The following is a 19,205-nucleotide window of genomic DNA, read 5'->3' as shown; positions in this document are numbered from 1 at the left end:
CAAAGGGACAGAGGTAGGCTGGGCGCTAAAATGGTTCGCGCCAAATTTAGTTTCAACATGGCGGCGATGGCGGTATTGTTGCTTGAATTTCTTTCTGTTTCAAAGCCAAATATCTAGTTTGAGAACAAAGATAAACGCCAGTTTTGTTGTATAAGAATGGCTCACAGCGAAGGAGATGAAATTTTAATGAGTGGAGAAGCCACAGGAGGCGGTGATAGCGACGAAGAGATTGAGGTCACTGCTGCAGAGGTTCTCGTTCAACTTGAAAACGTGAGCTTTTTTATGTCTAATTCAGTAACTTGTATAGTTTTCTTTGGAGTCACTGCAGAATGCCTTGGCAGAAATTTTAGTATTAGCACATAAAACAGTTGTCTATATAAAACTCAGCCACTACACGTGATCCAGTTGTGAGCATTTATCACTCAAACTCAATCCGGTATTTGATCTTGTGAATATTCAGTTGGTCAAATTTCAATCTCCCAAGCCAGCATTTATGTACCAATGCGCCACTTTAGGGCCATACCCCAACTTTCTAGACATTCACAGGATAAAATTAGTAAAGGAAAAGAAAAAAAGAACTGTCAAACTCCACCAAGGTCAATTTGCCCAAAGTTTCTCAAAATCTGCTGGGAATTTCTGAGAGGAGGAAGGGGAAGAGTCCTACGGAAAAAATTTGAGTGATCAATGCATAAAACAAAAACATTGACATAGTAGGCGCTCTGCCTGGCTAAGTCATTTTTTGAAGGACAGAAAAGTATACTATGGCATCAGTTAATTTTTATGTGTTAGATGTCATTTTTGTGTTCTAGAATGGTACCCTGGCTTGTGTCATTTACCATAAGGATTTGATTAAGCACTCTTCTTCAATGAGCATCCTACATCTAAGATGTGCTCTCTCCCCCCTCCCCCGCAAATTGGTGTCCCCATAGCAAAAGAAACATTCAAGACATTGACACAGAATAGACTGACTAGATGAATGAACTATGAAGTCTGCTTTCGCATCTGGACATAATATTGAGCATTATGGCTATTAGAGCTTGTATTCCTGTCCACACTAAATGCCCCCTCTCTAATAAGCATGCTCAGTTCTTAGTGCACCAGGCACTACAAGTAAATCAAATCATTCTGTTGTACAAGGTTTACCCAAAGTTGAAGTTGGTTAGGTGATGAAAGACAGAAAGTCACTAGACCTGAATGCCCCTCTCTAATAAGCATGCTCAGTTCTTAGTGCACCAGGCACTACAAGTAAATCAAATCATTCTGTTGTGCAAGGTTTACCCAAAGTTGAAGTTGGTTAGGTGATGAAAGACAGAAAGTCACTAGACCTGAATAATCTCTCTAGGAAAGTCATCTTAGGTCTATGTTAACCCTGTGATTTATATTATCCTTAGGCTTGGATGAATGAAAAGTTTGCTCCTGAACTTTTGGAGAGCAAAGCAGATCTTGTTGAGTGTATGCTGGATCAGATTAAAGAAATGGCAAGTTTAGAATTTCAGTGTAATTTACACTCCCCTCATGACCCCCTTCACCCTCCCCCTCTTCTGCAGGCCCCTTCCCCTCACCCTACTGAAAAGACAAAGTCAGTAGAGCCACATACACTCTACACTCTTAAGGAAAAGACTAGCAGTGTTTCCACAATGAAATGTCAACAGAGGTATGTATAAAACAATGCCAAACCAAATATATAAACAAATATGCATTTCAAATGGTTATTCCCTTTCCCTTATCTATGGCCTAACATGAGTCTTTCGTTTGAGTTTGAATCACCCATCAATACCCCCATCTATCTACACTTAGATGTGTCTGTATCTTGCCATATTTACGCAGTTTTTAATGATTTGGACTCATTGCAGGAAGGAAATTTGAAGAAAGTAAAACAAGGAGATGTTGTAGCCTCATTGCATAAATTAGAGGTTAGTGATAATAATTATATAATTATTGAAAAGAGAACTAGCATTATCCAGTCTCTGACCTATGCAATTAACTCAAAATCAGATTGTCTTTACTGTTTTGGAGGGCTGACTGGTACTGTGTATCTTTTAAGGTATTCTGCTCACAATCCATAAACTGATATATACCTGTGTTACTGACAATGCTTCTATCCTTTTCTTGCAGATTGACAGAATACGATTTGTACTTAGCAGCTACACAAGGACAAGGATAGAAAAGGTTCACATATTCTTAAAGTGATGAGTGAACATGTATAGTGTTGCACACTAATGACGTCACAAAAATATAACCCCGAGTGTGACTCAGACAAACAGACCATTCCATTCCTGCTGGCCGGCCAACTCTGACTGACTGACCAACCTTGCTCCTTGATTTGGTAACAAACTTTCCCCTCTCCTCCTCTACTAAATGCAAATGCAGAGTCAAACTTCCACTAAGGACCACCTCTCCACAATGGCCACTTTTTTGTCAGGTGGATGGTCTATACATTCACTCTTATTTTAACAATTCTACAACAGTCTCCTCTAAAAAATGACAAGGGCCACTAAAGTGCATTCCAACTGCCAAACAAAGCTCTTGAGAATGGCCAGTCAATCAGTGACTGATGAAATTCAGAATGGTGTATACAAAACTCTATTTCTCCTACCTCCCCATAACGTCCTCCTTTCTACAAAGGCCACTTTGCTGTTCCCAAGTTGGCTGTTGGAAGAAGTTGGACTGTAGTAATAAGCTTTACAATACAATCTTCTCCTACTTAGATTGAAAAGCATGTTGTCCATGTTCTTGAACAAGAGGCAGCAAGAGAGGAAAGTGAACCCTCGCGATTATCCTCAGAGGAGCTGCAGTATGCTAAAGAGTGAGTTTTAAAAATATAGGCATTTTGGAGGGGAATAATGGTGCTAGATTTTTTGTCCGAGTCTAAATAAGCACTACAAGTAGCACGAAAGAACCCACAGCAATAAACATACAGAAAGACCACCACAGTGCTAGCCTGCGTAGCGATTGTTCTTGTTATGAACTAGCTGTGTGAAAAATGGAGTGAGGGCAAAACAATGGGACGAGGGGAAGAGTGAGGTGAGAGGAGGAAGTAATGCAGGAGGTTTCATTAACGTTTTCATCAGGAAGGCAACTGGTTTTCCCTAGTGGGCAAAATGGTTTGAACTGAGCTTCTTTGTAAGAAAATCTTTCCTCTAGATGGTCAAACCAGCCAGGCAAAATCGTCCTCACAGCTGGTCAGTTTGCTCAGTCGGCGGTCCATAATGAAACCCCTGGTAATGTAATTTCATTTCATTTAATGCCCAATTTTTTGGTTGCCTTAATTTCTAAAGGCCCAAAATACCTATCCCTAGGCCATCGTATTACCATAACCCTAACACTAGGCTATCGCAAGGCATACATGTTCATGTGCTTTTGTAATCCGTAATAATCTCAGCATTTGGTATTCCAGGTATGCTGATAACATGGAGGGTCTGTTTAAGTCCCTAGCTTTGCAACACATGCCAACAAACATGCAGAACATAGACAGAAAAAAATCAGGTAAGCACATTGCAAGTTAGCCATTTAGAAGTACAGTCGAACCTTGATTATCCTTACCTCGATTATCCGGATTTCTCGATTATCTGGACTTTTTCTCTGGTCCCAATTTTGTCATGAATATTTATTAGTAATGATCAAGAACCGTAGCAAAATTCTTTTTAAAACTGCAGCATTGGAAAGTGCAGTCAAAGGCGAGTTTGTTTTGCTTTTAAAGAGCAAAAGCAGCCCTCACACGTATCGTAACTAATGAAGAACACTCGAATGAGTTCTGATTGCTGGCTCAGAGTTGAGTGGTTTAAGATGTACAGTAGACCATACTGTTTTCCAAGTGATTTGTAAAACTAAAAAGTGTTGTTTCACAATTAAATGTTGCTTTATTTAACAGTTTTGTTCTTCATTAATATTCACATTTTTGATTATCTGGACCCTCGATTATCCGGACTATTTTGTTTAGTCCCAACGAGTCTGGATAATCAAGGTTTGACTGTAGTGTCTTGTTATATAAAAGACTGCTCAATTCCTGTTGGTCTCAAACCTGATTGCTTGACAGCCTGGCTTTTCCTGAACGTGAAGCAATCTGTGAATCTGGGGAACTAGTACTCCTTGGATGGGAAGCTAGTCCTTGATAACTTTATGTAACTTTAGTGTCAAATATATTAGCACTGTTGTGCAAATTGGGGACACTGTAAATAAATCAACAAATATTACAAATAGAACTTGAACTATTATGAATTCCAACTGGTAGGAGGCTGACCAATTGGCTATTTACACAGTGCAGTCAAGGAGTTGAACTCACCTTGTATTTTGTCACATAATTTTCCCGAGTGATTTGCAGTCACCCATGGTGGAGAGGAGATGCTCAGAGAATACTGATTAACTTATACCCATGGAAAAAAAATCTAGGGAAATAGAAGGAATCACACAGTTGACTTCATAACCTTAGGTCCAACACCCTGACTGTTAGACCACCGTGCTTCCAATATTAGCTACAATACAACTTGATTGTGCACTGTTGTCATTATACATGTACTCCTTCTGTGCATAAACTTCAGATTTTTCTTTCATGTTTTCTTTTCAGTTCCTAGGCCAAACATGGACAAATATGTGTTTTTAAAGGTTCTGGAAAATCAGGAGCAAGTCATGATTGACCCTGAGTATGTATTATTGATATTTACACCATGTCATAGAAAAAAACACAGCCATTAAGAATACAGGAGAATCATTGTATACTCGACACTATTGCACTAAACTTGTCCATTGTCCGCAGGCGCTGGGCATTTGTCGCATTGGTTGTGTTGGCCACCGTATTTTCTATGACTTGGTATAAAGGCTTGTGTGTATACCAAGAAAATACAAGTGTGACTCATGGGTTATTCCATGGTATACCACTCGAAAGCATTGCAAACCGATTCCAGCGATGTAACCAGTAGCTGTTCTTTTGCTGACGCTCACTAAGAACAGGATTTTTGCGCTAAATGTGATTTGGTCTTTTGACCTTGCGAATTGAAAATGTGAATCGTCTGCAGAGAAAAAAAACATAAGATTCCTGACTCGACAAAATTAAAGGTTAGCCACGTTTTCTATTCCACAAGAGAGCAGTTATGCTGTCTTATTATAAACCAATCAAACTTACACACAAGTGGTTCATTTTAGTGGGGAATTTGTGCTCTTGTTAACATGAACGTTAATCTGGTGCAGGAGGATAGCCAGTTGCCTCTGATTAAAAATAAGAATTAAAACTTTTTTCACATCAATTTCTGTTCTTACGCGTGGTGTGTGGCACTGCTCCTAGTCACGCATGTGCAGTGTAATGTATTGAAGAATCCAAATAACAGTTTAACCAGTTTCCTATCAAATAAGGACTGCGCTACATAATAAATTTTAACTAAACAAGAACTGTAATTGTTAAATTTGTCTCTCCTGTTTTAGGGCAAAAAAATAAAATGTGAACAGGATAACAATTTGAAATAATTTAGAAGGTACCTATCCTCAGCTGGGACCCAAGGATGAGCACAAGTATACATGAATAGGTCCGCAATGCATACTTGTGAGCTTATGCTTAATTTTATTCCATTCGGTTGGAGTTTGTTTTTAAAAGTCAGTATCTGGGAGTTGAATTGCTATAAATAAGAAGGCAATCACTGCAACGATAAAGGTGTTACTTTGAAACTGGAGACATTGTACTCGTGGTAGAAAAAAGCACAAGTATAAAATAAGCTTGAGCGAAAGACGTTCAGCCAATCAGCGAGCACTTTATGCTTATGCTGACGATGTCCTCACTGGATCCTTATGCTTATGTCGCAGCCGTCCCCACTAGCGCATAAGTTTCTTATGTTTATACTTATGCTTGCGTCGCAAGTGAGGACCGGGCTCTACATGTCAATTTTCTGATACTAATCGTGCCATGTTTGCAACGTGCACGTGAAAGTTGCTAGGCACAAATGAGATCCTTGTCAAGGACTCTGAACTGTTAGTTCATACACGCCCCTTCTCGCCTTCTGTAAACTCAGTTGCTCAAAGCATGGATAACGCCATCAATCGGATGTGCACAATTCCAAATTAACTCATTACGTCTTTATACACCTCGAAAGTAATATAAGAAATACACAAAGGATGCAAGGGAAGGCGTTTTTACTGTTTTCCTAAACAAACTCCTCTTTTACTTCGTCTCGCAAGCTCACGCGGCGAGCTTAGGACAGGCTGAGCGTTAACCACCCTTTGACCAACCTGGACCTTGTCCATAAGTTTATTTTCACTATATCCTCGATTTTTATTTATTTATTTATTTATTTATTTATTTTTTGATCAGGGAGGATCCTATCGACTTGGAGAGCGGAGCACAACACATCATGCGTTACAGCGCTATAGCACCTCTTCTAAGCAACGGATCCGTGTCTCTTCTATGACATTTGGAGTTCGTTGCATGTCTGTGATGGGTTGCTGTGTGTGTATAGCTCGCTAAAATGTGGACCCCTGGTAAATTGGGCCGTAAAACATGCGAGTTACTGAACAAATTGACGCTAGGTTTCCGCTGTTTCTTGGCTAAACGGCACGAATAGTATTTTTAATCCCTCATTAGGAAACTTTGCATCCTTGGAGACCCAGGAACAGATAGTCGGTTGGGGAGGAAGTCAAACGAACGAAAGCGGTGCGAAGGACACTTAAACAAGAACTAGACTAAAAGCACTCGTTAATGTAAACTTCCGCTGTCATTGCTTTCGAAGATTTGACCCCGGGGGAGGTACTTTGGGAATTTCTGGGTGGGGATGTGCTGCTGGGACCCTGGAACCCTTAGCCTATACCAGAGCTAGTTCAGCTGAATTTTGCTACCCTATACTAGAGTAAACTCCCCAAATCTCCCATCTATCGACACTGTTCAGGCTGATTTGCGTAAATTTAAACTTGCTGATTTGATTTTTTTATATTTTTGAGTGGCAATTCCTGGTTTCCTTAGTCTAGATAAAATCGTCAACCAACTAGTCAGTTTTGTGAAAAATGATACCCTATTCTAGACCCAAACGCTCTGATTTATATACCTTATCCAAGAGTAAACTGCTTGAAAACCATATCCTTCACAGCGGCACATACCTATATAGCCTATATATGGCAGTCCCCCCCCCCCCGGGGGGATTTGACTTTCTACTGACCTCTCCAAGGATAGAAATATTTTAGTGGGATGGAGGTGCGAAGTACGATCTTCACCAGTTCTTGATGGTAGGGGGTGGGGGAGGAGGACGGGTGGATAATTATTTCGTCGCCGTTCCCGACGGAGCAGCTAACCAGCTAAATGGCTTATTTGTACTTCTGGCAAGCGACTGAAAGTGAAATACGGCTTACAAATTATGTTTTCTCTGCAAAGTAGGTTTTAGGTAGCGTAATTTCGGTATTTTTATGTCTTCTGCTTCAGTCCTTTGGCGTGTCGAGAATTTACTGAGCATCACCTGAGTCGGGATTATGTTGTATTGACTTTGCCCTCTCTGCTGACTCCGTTATCCCAGAATTCATCATTCAAACTGTTGTCGTCGCGGGTGGCCTGAAATGATTAAACCCAGGCTACGTGTCGAGAACGCGAATACTACTGTGCACGTGCTGAGCCCCTGAAGTGGTATTGAACTTTTGAACTTTCGACGAAGTCCCAGGAAAAGGAACTCGATTTTACATACATCACACATCCTGCTCGGAAAAATCAACTTCAAGACGTCAGAAAGTACCAAAAATGCGCAAAAAGGTCACGAATAAATATCCTGACACAAATTTTTAATTCATTCGATAAAACCTTTCTTCAAACAGGGCAATAAAATGTTCGCAGTTGTGCAAGAACAGCTCATATGAGAAACGTCACCGGGACTAAAATTTCTTCAGATATCAGAAACTCTTGGTTCCTTCATGTCTGAAGCTAAGGATGAGCACAAGGTTTTCTCCGTGTAATGCAACGCGTAGGGTAAGAAGTTTTGAGAAAGTTTCGAAGGTCAGACGAGGTTATTTCATTTTTTCATCATTTTTATTTTCTGTTGAGCGCGTGATTTCGTGACAACACCATGGAAAGTTTTAGAAAGACAGGAAATATTATTAGAATCTTATGATACTTGTAAAATCTTTAAACCAAAATATAGAACATACTGCGCGGTCCGAATAACTGAAACGCAATGAAAAGCGCTACTTCGTAGAGTAAAGTACATCTGCGCGTGACTTCGCGACAACGTCAGGAACAGGAAAAATCATTCGAATTTCATTTTGATGATACTTGTATGATCTTCTAACCACAAAAATAGGAAATAATTTGTGCGTTGAAAAGCGTGGGTTTGTTAAAAGACAAAAATAGGGCAAATTCCTGAAAGCGTCTAAAGCCTTGTCGAAAGCGTGTCTAATTTTCACTCTAGTGAATCGTAGCACGCGGAGAGATTTCCACATACAATGCAGTCGTCCGTTGATTTCACGTGATCCTGTCGATCGGAAGGGCGCGCTGATTGGTTAGTTTCCTTGTTATTTGACAAGCTTCACGTGAGGAGATTACAAGTCTACTTATATAACAACAATAACGAAGAGATTTACGTGCAAATTTGTAGTGGACACGAAGCGAGAAGGGGTAAAACAGTTGGTCAGAGAGCATTCCAAAATTCTGCTGGTTGTCGCTGGAGGAAGCCTGGAAGGTGTAGGAACTGTCTTTTATATTTCTCACAAGAAATCGCATTTCCACGCACAGCTGAGAAGTCACACAAGGAATTATGCCTCCAACACCGTCTTTAAAGTCTTGTGTGGTCAAATTCAATTCCTGCAGGAAGAGTGACTCGGACCTCCACAAGAAAGACAAAAAGGTTCATTTTGCAGATTCGATGGGACTTTCTCTCGTTTCTGTAGTTTATTTACCGCAACCTGCGCCAACGGCGAGATTTTTGTCGAAGCGAAGGTGGTCTTTTTGCGAGGAGAGAGCGAGGCTTTTAAATTTTACACAGCCGGTTGAAAGAAGAGACTTCCATGAAAGACTAAACGGGCTAAATGTATCTTTAGAAAACATTATTTTGCGGGACTTTGGTATGTTCGGAACGGTAAAAGTTCGAAATTTAGCTTTCGAGAAGAGAATAACCGTACGGTACACAACGGACGGCTGGTCAACTTATCGCGATGTCGTTGGTCAATACGTTAATGGTTCCCACGCCGGATTCACGGACACCTTCTCATTCGAGATCGCGTTGCCGTCAACTCTCATTAAAGACTGCAAAGTGGAGTTTGCTGTGTGCTACAAGGTTCATGGAATCGAATTTTGGGACAATAACAGTGGAGATAATTATCGGGTTATGTGCTACTCGTCAAACCAATGGAAATCGCGAGAATGGGTTTACAATAATAGGAACAGTTTGAACGGTTACGCATATTTGCAAAACAGATATGTTGGTCTTAGATTCTAGTACTGTAATATAAACGGCAGGTATTAATTATAGAACTCCTCTTTTGTACGAGGGTTTCGAAATTAAAATCGAACATTCAGTTTTAATTTATTGGAATTATGAAGGATGGTTGACCTGTTGTCAACTTCTGTAGCGATAGACTAAAGGTAAATTTCAGAGAGAACTAAATCATTTCAGTGTTGATGTATTTGTGTGATAACTGACCGACTTTATATGTTGGGTATTGAAGAACGTAAGCGGTGTAAGTCGTCTTATCGTTATTTCTCATTTGGGTTGACTTTTATACAGACAACTCGTACTTGTAACTACGTGTTTCGTTTCTAACGAAAGAAGAATTTCTCTAGAGTGAAAAAGCGTTGTCGAGTTGGCAAGTTTGTTAGAATTTTTTCATTTTGTGGTGAAACGAAGACAATAAAATCGTTCTTTTGTATATTGGACTTGAGGTTTCGATTGTTCCCTGCTTGTTTCATTGCATGCAACCCAATATATTCGCTGAAACGCGCACACTAGCGTCACAAAGTTTAGACGCACACACAAGCGTCACACAAAGTTTAGGTACTGTGTATTGCATAAGTGAACATAATTTTACAGTCCAAAATTTAGAATAAAAAGAACCTCCTTTGGTACAGTGTAGAGTTTCCGTGCGTACATTGGTCTCGCTCTAATTATCTGGTCAAACTAAGAACTGTGATTGGCTAAATGTAAGTTCCATTTTAGGCACAGTAATGGGGACAACGATTTCTCACATGGGAATACGGTATTATTGTAGAGCAATAATGATTGATCAAAACACACAGCAAATTACGGTAGTTCAAGTCTGACAACTTGTTTGGGTTTTTGCGAGTGTATGTCAGATTTTGCTGTAGAAAATTGTGATGAGCACGTTGATTTACCACACTGAAAACTAATTTCTTGTTCAGTTGGCTAGTGTGGACTACAAAGTAAAAATAGGAGCTATCCTATTGTGGTTGGGAGTATTAAGTCTGAACTTCTTTCTCAATCTTTTGATGAAAACCCTGCTTTTGATATACTGGCAGCCTTCAAGGTAATTTATGAGACAAGTCCATCAAACGATTCGGACATTTCAGAGAAAGTAGACTAATCAAGTACGACATTTTGCCAAATTTCATGCAATCCTTCTCCAGAAAAATCTTGCACAGGAGACTACCATGCAACTCGTCTAAATGGTAGTCTGGATAGTCTGAGGAATATTGTAGGAATGAAACCATACAACAATTTTGTCTCACTTTCTCTTTTCGGGTTTTCTTTGCAGTTGCTCATGGATTTGTGGAAAATGTTATGAAAATTTAGTTTGGCTGAAATTTAGCATGCTAAGAATATAAAGGCAGTGTGATATCTCATGAGCATACTGCATGTGAATTGATTTTCTAACTCTAGGCATTTTCTTCCTCTCTACCTTTCGACGTCTGTGTCATACAGCCTTACAAGTATGTGAAGCTTAATGGCAAGGGCAGATATATTGTACAATAATAGTCATTGATAGCTTTCTTGTAATTATTAGTAGTGATCTACAAATTACCAAATCCTGAAGAATCTTCCCTGTTTAATGTGTTGTAATGAACCCCTTAAATAACTGGGCCACGACATACCCACGTGAAAATATGAGGTAGCCAATACTGGGACACGAAACAGACGTTTGAATCCCCTTTGACACTACATTACAGTAAAAGGATTCAAATTTATGATTTGCTAGGTTTGAATTTGCTGAGTGTCCAAATTTGTTTGCTTTCTTATCTCTTGACAAGAATATCTTTACCTGTAACATAATCCACAAAAAAGAACATTGTTCTTGAGCTGTATATTCAGCATATCTGCTCATGAATGTAGGTCGTGACCAATATACAAATAACAATTCCCTTGATGGACTCCAATATCTGTGTTGAAAGTCTTATGCCATTGCTTATCACGTAATACATCCATTATACCATGACTGCAGCACTTCACACACTAGAAAGTTATTTTCTCTTCACTAAAAAAAGAAAATTTTGTATCAAGTATGTTCTCAGGGGCTGGTGGGATATACCTCCCTCCCCCTCAAGAAAAAAAAAGTACAAAAAATAATAAAATGAAAATAGCAACTTATGTGCACATTCACAAGCATCAATACCTGTTAATTAGCACAGGGGGTGCAAGTATTATTACACAAACAACATCTACTCAACCAATATACAGAAGAGCCTCTTGGGTCACTCATAAATTCCAGATCTACCAAATCAAAACTAGTCTATAAGATGTTGAACTGACAGTTTCCTCATGGACAACTTCAGTAGAAATATTGCATGCAAGGCACCGAAGAATAGAAAATTAAATATTGTACACTTTTCTGGGCAAATTATAAAGACCCATTGCTTGTGTTTGCTTGTTTGTTTTTGTTGATTAATTGCTTAGAACGCCTAAATTATACACACTCTATTTCTTCAGGATAATAGCATCTGTTAATGATTATTGTAAAGGTCAGCCACACGTGCAAAGACTGCTAAACCATGCGTGACCTGATCACGTAAACCACACATAAAGATGCTGAAATATCTGAAGCACGTGCAAGGTGAATGTTTCTGTGTGAAACATTCATGGCATGGCTATTTTAGCAAGTTATACGATGCAAACTTCTCAATCTCTATGAGATATTAAACCATGTTTAGATTAGGTGTTGTATTTTTGTGAATAAAGATAATGTTTCTGATCAGTTTTGTTATTTATTTCTTTCATTTTTTTTGGTCAAAAATATTAAATTTGTCTGGTTTGGGCGTACACAAACAATAAGCAAACAGTACATTACCTACCAACAAGTTACATCACCCTTACAACAGGCACACACATGCCATATACACGTTCTTGACAGAGCTTTAATGACTTAAATCACGAGAGAACAACTTGTAAGATAACAATCTGATGTACTGACATTTAATATATAAATAAATTTATATTCTGTGTTGTTATTTAATATACCTGAAGAAGATACAAATCCACTTTGGGAACAATTTCATTTTGTACAGTTATTTGGCATGGCATCCAAATATTTTTCCCTACTACTGTATATATAAATAGGGTGGTAAAGTTGCTCTGTTATTTCTTCTTGTTTCTGTCAGTTTTGACCTAGCCTTAATTACCCAATATAATGTGTAGAGAATTTCTTCACTTTCAAAGTGAACCATATAGAGTAGGTCTAAGAATTCAACACAAGAACAGGCTTAAATTCAAATTATTCAGACATTTTGATCCAGAGAGTCCATTTTGACCCAGACAGTAAAGCTTGATCAGTTTACTGAGGTCAAAAGCTCTTACTACCTCCAGTTAAATCAAAATCCCTTGAGGTCATTTCCTTACTGGCAACTGTGGCCAATTTCCAGAGCTGTATATGGTTTCCTTTCTGAGGGGGTGTAAGGGTTTTGGGTGATGTGGTTTTGCATTATTTTTGGTGCAGTTTTGCAGACATTTTTATTCTAACCTGCAGCATAATTACAGATTTGTAAGACTAAGCAGTTTGCCATTTTCATAATGTACTGCTGATTCAGTTGAATTGCAACTAAAAACATTGGTGTTCCAAGCTTGTGTTCAGGATATTAGAGCTTGAAAAATAGCATTTGACAAATTTTCACAAAAAAAACTTGCAACTGTGCAACATTTGTCTGAGTGGTTTGCCCTGTTGAAGTTGTAAACATCCAGGTTTTTTCATTGGCTAAATAAATAAGGTCGCATGTCTAATGAAACGGGGAACCTGAAGGACTGATGAGGGCATGTAGCACATTCAATTGTGTAACTACGGTTTTGGTATTTTGGTAAATTTTGATGCACTATTGTGGTTTTTTTTTTTAAATGTTTTTGTACACGGTTTTGCGACCTCCCTTGTGCACCCCCTGTTTTCTTCTGACATGCTGGGGCTATTAAGGTTAAAGCCATTGCTCTGTCTCAGGAAGGTTGCTTAATCCTCCAGTTTTGCACAAACATGTTACATGCAATTTCTACATGTTTCCTTTACTTTCCCATCTTGCCTTCTGTTCAAATGCCCAGTGTGGCTTGGATCTTTTTCTTTTCTTGGCTATTTCCTCATCAGCTGCTTTTCTCTTTGCATAGTCTCTACATTCAACAGCTTGAGCTACTTTTACTGCAAAGTCATGCTGCATCAATTGCTTGTTGAGTTTTTCTGCCACTTTAAACCTCTTTTCTTTAACTGCAATCTCCAACCTTTCTTCTAAATCATCCTTAGGACAAAATATAATCCTGTGAGTAAATGGTTTCAGAAGAGGTGGCAATTAAGGCACAGCTCTTACCCCATGAGGGAGGCAACAAGAAAGTAAAATTGAAGCTGAAATACCCACCCACCTTGTAATATTAAGGTACTCCCACTTCACGGCATATCCCCCCAAAAACAAAAACAGTGTTAGATATAAACCCCCTTTAAAAAACTCTTGCAAAACAATTTATCTTAAAGTGTCTATACGGCCAACAGGGTTTTTGTGGTTTTGGTATCTATAACATCTAAAAATGTATTTAAACCAAAAAAAATTCATTCCAGTGCTTTTCTGCCATGAAATCAAGCTTTTAATTTCCTGCTTCGACCACATTCAATGAAGTTGACCGCATAATGAAAGATTGGTGACGAATGACGTCACTTCAGGAGTATCTCGAAGCTTCATGTTCTTATTTTGCTTGATTGACGACTGCATTGTTTCACCAACTTTGGTTTGTTTGCTTTTTGTCAAAAACTCCTAACCACTACTGAAACAACAGTGACCTGAACTAGAAGGATTTGGCAATTCCTGTCTTGATGTTACGACCCATTCAGAAACCCAGACTCTTTTTGCACTGACTCACGGTCAACTTCATTGGGCGTGGCTGAAGCGGGAACTTTAAAGTTAAATCTTTGGGTGTTAAAATGTCGCAATCCAATTTTTCTCTTAGAATACCTTTTTAAACATTATAGAGATACCAAAACAGCAAAATACCCTGTTGGCTGTAAAGACACTTTAAGCATACCAAATAAATTTATGATGCCATTCCAATTATAGGAACCCAATATTTCCATACCCTCGCCCTCCCCTCGAAAAATATCATGATCCTCCCCATCTTTCCTGGCCAGTTTTGCCCTCTCCTATGCTTTTTTGTGTGGGTGAGACTTTCAGAGTTTACAAGGAGTGTACAAGGTTTACGAGTCCCTTGATCTACATGTCGACTGACTCTAGTGATAAAACAAACTATATGTTTTTTTCTGCATGAACATCACTTTTCCAGGATTTAAGTAACAGGCTCAAAACCATTTCTTTTGTTATCATATGATGTTAGTTACAAACATTTTGAGAAAAATAGGATTTTCTACAGCCTGATCTTTCAAATGTCCCTTTCCCTAACAATTATCAGAATCTCTGATGTGGAAATAGGCTAAATCTGGTACCCAGGGAGTTTTATTTATATGTACTGCAAAACATTGGAATTCTGCTATACATTAGAAGTGGGTCCAAGATTTCATGAAATGGATTAAGAGGGGAGAGGATGTAGGTGGGGGAGGGGTGGGGGTTAGAGGTTGCACTTCCTCTAGGCAGCTAGTTTGCAGTGTCCTCAAACTTCCGCCTGGCATGGTTCGGGTTAGGTACACAGATGACCTCCCACAGATGTATACAGTCATACAATAGTTGATAGAGTAGAATCAAGTCAAGTGATAATCACCTTAGGAGTAGGTCCAGGGTGGTGTGAAGATGTTCCAGGTTCTTTCAGATGTGGCTCAGAGTTAAAGTACTGTTGAAGTTCATTCCACCTCTTTTCATAACCCTTTGTGGCTTTATTTCTACTATTCAGACATATAAAATTAGTGAAATGTTGATTGCCAAAGATAAATTAAAGGACTACTATCAAGTCCTCCATAGTTTTAAGACTATTGATAAACTTGTATATTACCTTGTAGTACATTCAAATTCACTCTGACTAGTTGTAACCGACAATTACCGAAGTTACTGCCAAAACATTACTCTGCAAGCAGTTGGTTTCTCCATACATTTGTCTGTAAAATTTGGCTGGGAAGATGAACATCGACGCGGTTCGCAGGAAAAAAATTGCAGACAAATGTATGGAGAAAAATAAAAATTAACTGAGCATCTTCTAGCCAAGCTACACCCTTCAAACTTAGTATTTTAGCATTTTGATTCACAAATTGTGTAAAATTCAATTTTGGAAAAAGTTATTTGCCATCGGATTCCCATACAACACTGTAATTTCTGACCGCTTTGCCTACCCGTCAAGATGGCATTGAAAACCGTGATGAGGTCTATTATTTTGGTAGTCAAATTCATTGGGTAGACTGCAAGCAGGCCCTCTTTTGCTCAAAGATCTGCGTTGGAAGAACACAAATCCAAACAAACGCTCATCTTTTGACAACTGTGCTTCTCATGGCTTAGGACTTTGCCACTGGTCTCTGTTCATGCATTCTTCCCTGGGGATTTTTTTAGCAAAAGAGAGACTGCTAACAGTCTATTCATTTGAAGATTAGTGATATATCATATTTAATTACTGTAATAACATTCCCTGAACTTACTTTTCTAGTTGATGGGATGATTTGTTTGGTTTATGTTTATTGTGTCCTTGCTGGATTACACCTTGGTCACGAAGTACTGCAATTTCCACGTCACTTGTCAGGTTATCCAAAACTTTAAAAATAGAAATTCATCATAAGGCGAGAACTCTAAATCTGGCCTATCACAAGTAACTGTCAACTTTATTATCACAAGTAACTGTTAACTATCAACTTTATTGCCAATTATCAAAATATGGCTATATCAATGATAATATCATTGTTACAAGGGATTTTTCAGTGTCTCACTTTTGTCAAGCTGAAAGAAAATTCTGTCATCTTACAGACTGTAAAGTATCTCTGTTTCTTGTATTAGAGTTAAGAATATTGCTGCTCATTCACAGTCAATTATTCAAATACCTGATTTTGTTGCTTTCTTCTTTATGTCTTTAAGTCTCTTCTCTGTTGAAAGCTTGCAGCATTTGATTCTACGTTCTCTCAATTGCTGAAATTTCTGTTATAGTACAAAAATATCGTGCAGAAGTCAAAACAATGGCCAAGAAAACAACTTTGAAAATATTTAAGAACCGGTCAGGAGCCTATTAACACCACCATTAAGAAAAGACACTGGAAATGGATTGGTCATAAACTAAGGCGGGTGAGAGGAACATAGCGTGCCACGTGATAGACTGGGATCCACAAGGCACACAGAAACATGGCAGACCGAGAATCATGTGGTGCAGAAGCATCCTGAAAGACTTGATGGATGCCAACTTGAGTTGGCGCAAGGCCAAAAGTGCGCCTCAAGACCAACAGAGGTGGAAGGAGACTGTGGACGCCCTATGCCCCCCATGGGACAAAGAGGACAAGATGACGATGATAATGATGATGACCTTCGGCTAAGTTGAGTGGCATGCATTAGATGAAAAATTAATGTCACATAGACGTAAAAATCTACCCTATTCTGTACTAAGCCTAAGGGGATAAACAAGGAGAATTTCAATCACGCTGAAGTTTCAGTCTGGTTAGGATGGTTGAGATTTCAGCCCAGCTTCTGAAACAAGTCCTCAAATGAAGTTGGCAACTACATGGACAAAGATTCAGTCAAAACTGAAATTCAGCCCAGTTTCTAAATTCCAGCGAAGTTTCTCAGCCCATGTGAGCCAAATACAATTTAATCCCACACTGGAATAACAACAACAATTTTTATTCACACAAACAGCTGGATTAATAATGTAAAAGAATACAAATCAACAATAGACAAGAGAAAAGATTATACACAATCCACAGTCATGCACATGTACAGTGGTTCTGAGTTGGCTGCTATTAAGGAGAAAAGGTTTCAGCCCAGATCAAAATTCATATTTAAAATAACTGGACAGAGTGGAGGGAATAATGGGGTCGGTGATCACGAGAAATAGAAAATGGACCTTTTCAGCATTACAGCAGCCATTTTGAATTCTATTGTAAGTTTCAAATAGCTATTATGGGATGCTCAAGGGGCAAATTGGTATATATTTGTCCCCTAAGCATCCCATAATAGCTATTTAAAACAACAGAATTCAAAATGGCCCAAAATTGTATTAGCACATAGAGCAGTTTTCAATTGAGTGTCATGAAACCAAAACCAATTTAAAAGTGATCAGATAAAATAAAAAGCTTTTTGCCAAGTTAAAAAAAAAATCTGTCTAGGAGCTTCAGAGCCACTATACATTTTCCATAAATTTTAAGTGTTTGAAGACAGAATTGCTCTTATCATGCTTATCTCAATTCTATAATACAAAAAATGGGGGTCACCAAGCTCGTTTTTGAGTTATAAGCACTTGAAGATAAAATTAAGAGTGTTCCTAATAGATATATTAGGTTGTACCGTTGCTAGGGTAACCTGTTATATATAATTAAAAAAGATAACTATAACTTGTTCACTAATGATTGGGCATTTGTGTGATACCTTTATTCTGGGACCATATGATAAAGAGTGGTAGTATTGAAATATCAAAGTATAAGTGATGGAAATAGTATATGCGGTGATTGTGTTTTCAGTGAAACGGTGCCAATATTAATGTTTAACGCCCAAGCCTATATTTCAGCCGGGGTTGAAATTCGAAATGTAATTGCAACAAAATTCCTGTCCCTTCACCGGGATGAAATTTAAACCAAAGCTGAAATTTGCCGTGATAGCTTGATGACCGGCCTCATCAAGTGATAAAGCCAGTTCATGTAGAGCTTGCTTACCTGCCATTTTTCATCCGATATTCCACGTGGAGGACCTTCTTTCTCTTTTCCACCGTCACATTCAATGCCAGAAGTACCTTGTTGTGGAGGAGGAACGGTTGAATACATTTACAACGCAAATCAAATCACTTCGTTTCGCCCTCCACAGGGTATGCTTCCCCCGACGCTTCCTCCATGTTGCGCGCCATGTTTAAAATCCGCTGAACGACGACCGTGCTGACTGACTGCTCAGTCTTGGTCGTCACGCATGAAACTCTACGATGACTCTCTGCATGGAGCAGGAGGGTTACCGGCGATTGGGGCTAATGCCATGGACAGAAAATGGTGCAAAAACAATCTATACATGGAGATTAGTTCAGAAAAAAAAGATATGCCCTTACTTTAAAACAAATTACTGCAAATCACCGTCAGCATTTCGCTCAGAAAGTTGTAAAGAGAGAATGTTTTCATTAGTATTGAGCAAGGTACCAGCGTAAAAGTGCTTTTCTAAACATTTTTTAGATGGTTTGTCTGTAATGGATTGCGGAAAATTATTCCAAAAGAAACTTCCAATAATTCTGGGGCAAAATCTCCCAAGATTAGTTCGAAATGAAGGTATTGCAACTTGGTTGGATGATGCACTACGGGTACTGTAATTACGTAGTTCAGATACTAAGGAAACAGGTAAATTAGGAAACTTATCATGGTGGAAATAATCATAAAAAAGCATAAACATGTTCAGTTTAACAATATCAGGAAATTTCAGAAAGCCCAAGGATGAGTAGTGTGGAGTTATTGATTCCATTAAAGGAACATCATTTATAACACGAACCGCTTTGTTTTGTAATTTTACGATTTGAGACAATGGAGCGTTATAATTATTTCCCCAAAGTGCACAAGCATAGGTAAGGTAAGGATAAATAAGAGAATGATACACACTAATAAGTGTTGCATTTGATACATAATGTTTCAACTTAACCATTATATTTATATTTTTGCTAATTTTGCCACATGTAGTCAATATGGTCATGCCAAGTAAGATGACAATCAAAATACACACCAAGATATTTTACACA

At 38.6% G+C, this 19,205-nt stretch overlaps 3 protein-coding genes across 7 annotated transcripts; 2 read left to right on the top strand and 1 right to left on the bottom strand.

Moving 5' to 3' along the window:
• Positions 1-23: 23 nt before the first annotated feature.
• Positions 24-7,431, top strand: LOC145478176 (DNA replication complex GINS protein SLD5-like). 4 transcript variants are annotated; one of them, XR_014048200.1, is made up of 9 exons: positions 24-270; positions 1,392-1,478; positions 1,854-1,913; positions 2,116-2,169; positions 2,709-2,806; positions 3,398-3,486; positions 4,565-4,640; positions 5,416-5,516; positions 6,296-6,378. XR_014048200.1 is itself a non-coding variant. In XM_081456114.1 (8 exons), the coding sequence occupies exons 1-8, from the start codon at positions 157-159 to the stop codon at positions 6,390-6,392; spliced, it is 675 nt and encodes a 224-aa protein (XP_081312240.1). In that variant the 5' UTR covers positions 24-156; the 3' UTR covers positions 6,393-7,431. The 4 variants fall into 4 exon arrangements, 3 of the variants coding, with proteins under 3 accessions (XP_081312240.1, XP_081312242.1, XP_081312239.1); XM_081456114.1 differs by lacking the exon at positions 5,416-5,516 and having other exon boundaries at positions 1,392-1,482; positions 1,858-1,913; positions 6,296-7,431; XM_081456116.1 differs by lacking the exon at positions 6,296-6,378 and having other exon boundaries at positions 5,416-6,286.
• A 97-nt stretch (positions 7,432-7,528) lies between these two features.
• On the top strand, positions 7,529-9,822 carry LOC145478175 (protein phosphatase 1 regulatory subunit 3B-like). The gene has a single exon (XM_081456112.1). It carries the CDS (start codon positions 8,712-8,714, stop codon positions 9,390-9,392), a length of 681 nt encoding a protein of 226 aa, XP_081312238.1. The 5' UTR covers positions 7,529-8,711; the 3' UTR covers positions 9,393-9,822.
• Positions 9,823-11,455: 1,633 nt separating this feature from the next.
• On the bottom strand, positions 11,456-18,565 carry LOC145478177 (protein FAM204A-like). 2 transcript variants are annotated; one of them, XM_081456117.1, is made up of 5 exons: positions 18,151-18,565; positions 16,336-16,429; positions 15,940-16,051; positions 15,078-15,198; positions 11,456-13,615 (listed from the first exon to the last, which is right to left on the bottom strand). In XM_081456117.1, the coding sequence occupies exons 1-5, from the start codon at positions 18,256-18,258 to the stop codon at positions 13,376-13,378; spliced, it is 675 nt and encodes a 224-aa protein (XP_081312243.1). In that variant the 5' UTR covers positions 18,259-18,565; the 3' UTR covers positions 11,456-13,375. The 2 variants fall into 2 exon arrangements, with proteins under 2 accessions (XP_081312243.1, XP_081312244.1); XM_081456118.1 differs by having other exon boundaries at positions 15,078-15,195.
• Between the last annotated feature and the right edge of the window lie 640 nt (positions 18,566-19,205).

The sequence above is a fragment of the Orbicella franksi genome, chromosome 2 (assembly GCF_964199315.1).
Source record: "Orbicella franksi chromosome 2, jaOrbFran1.1, whole genome shotgun sequence".
Lineage (NCBI taxonomy): Eukaryota > Metazoa > Cnidaria > Anthozoa > Scleractinia > Merulinidae > Orbicella > Orbicella franksi.
This window is presented reverse-complemented; position numbering and strand designations above follow the sequence as displayed.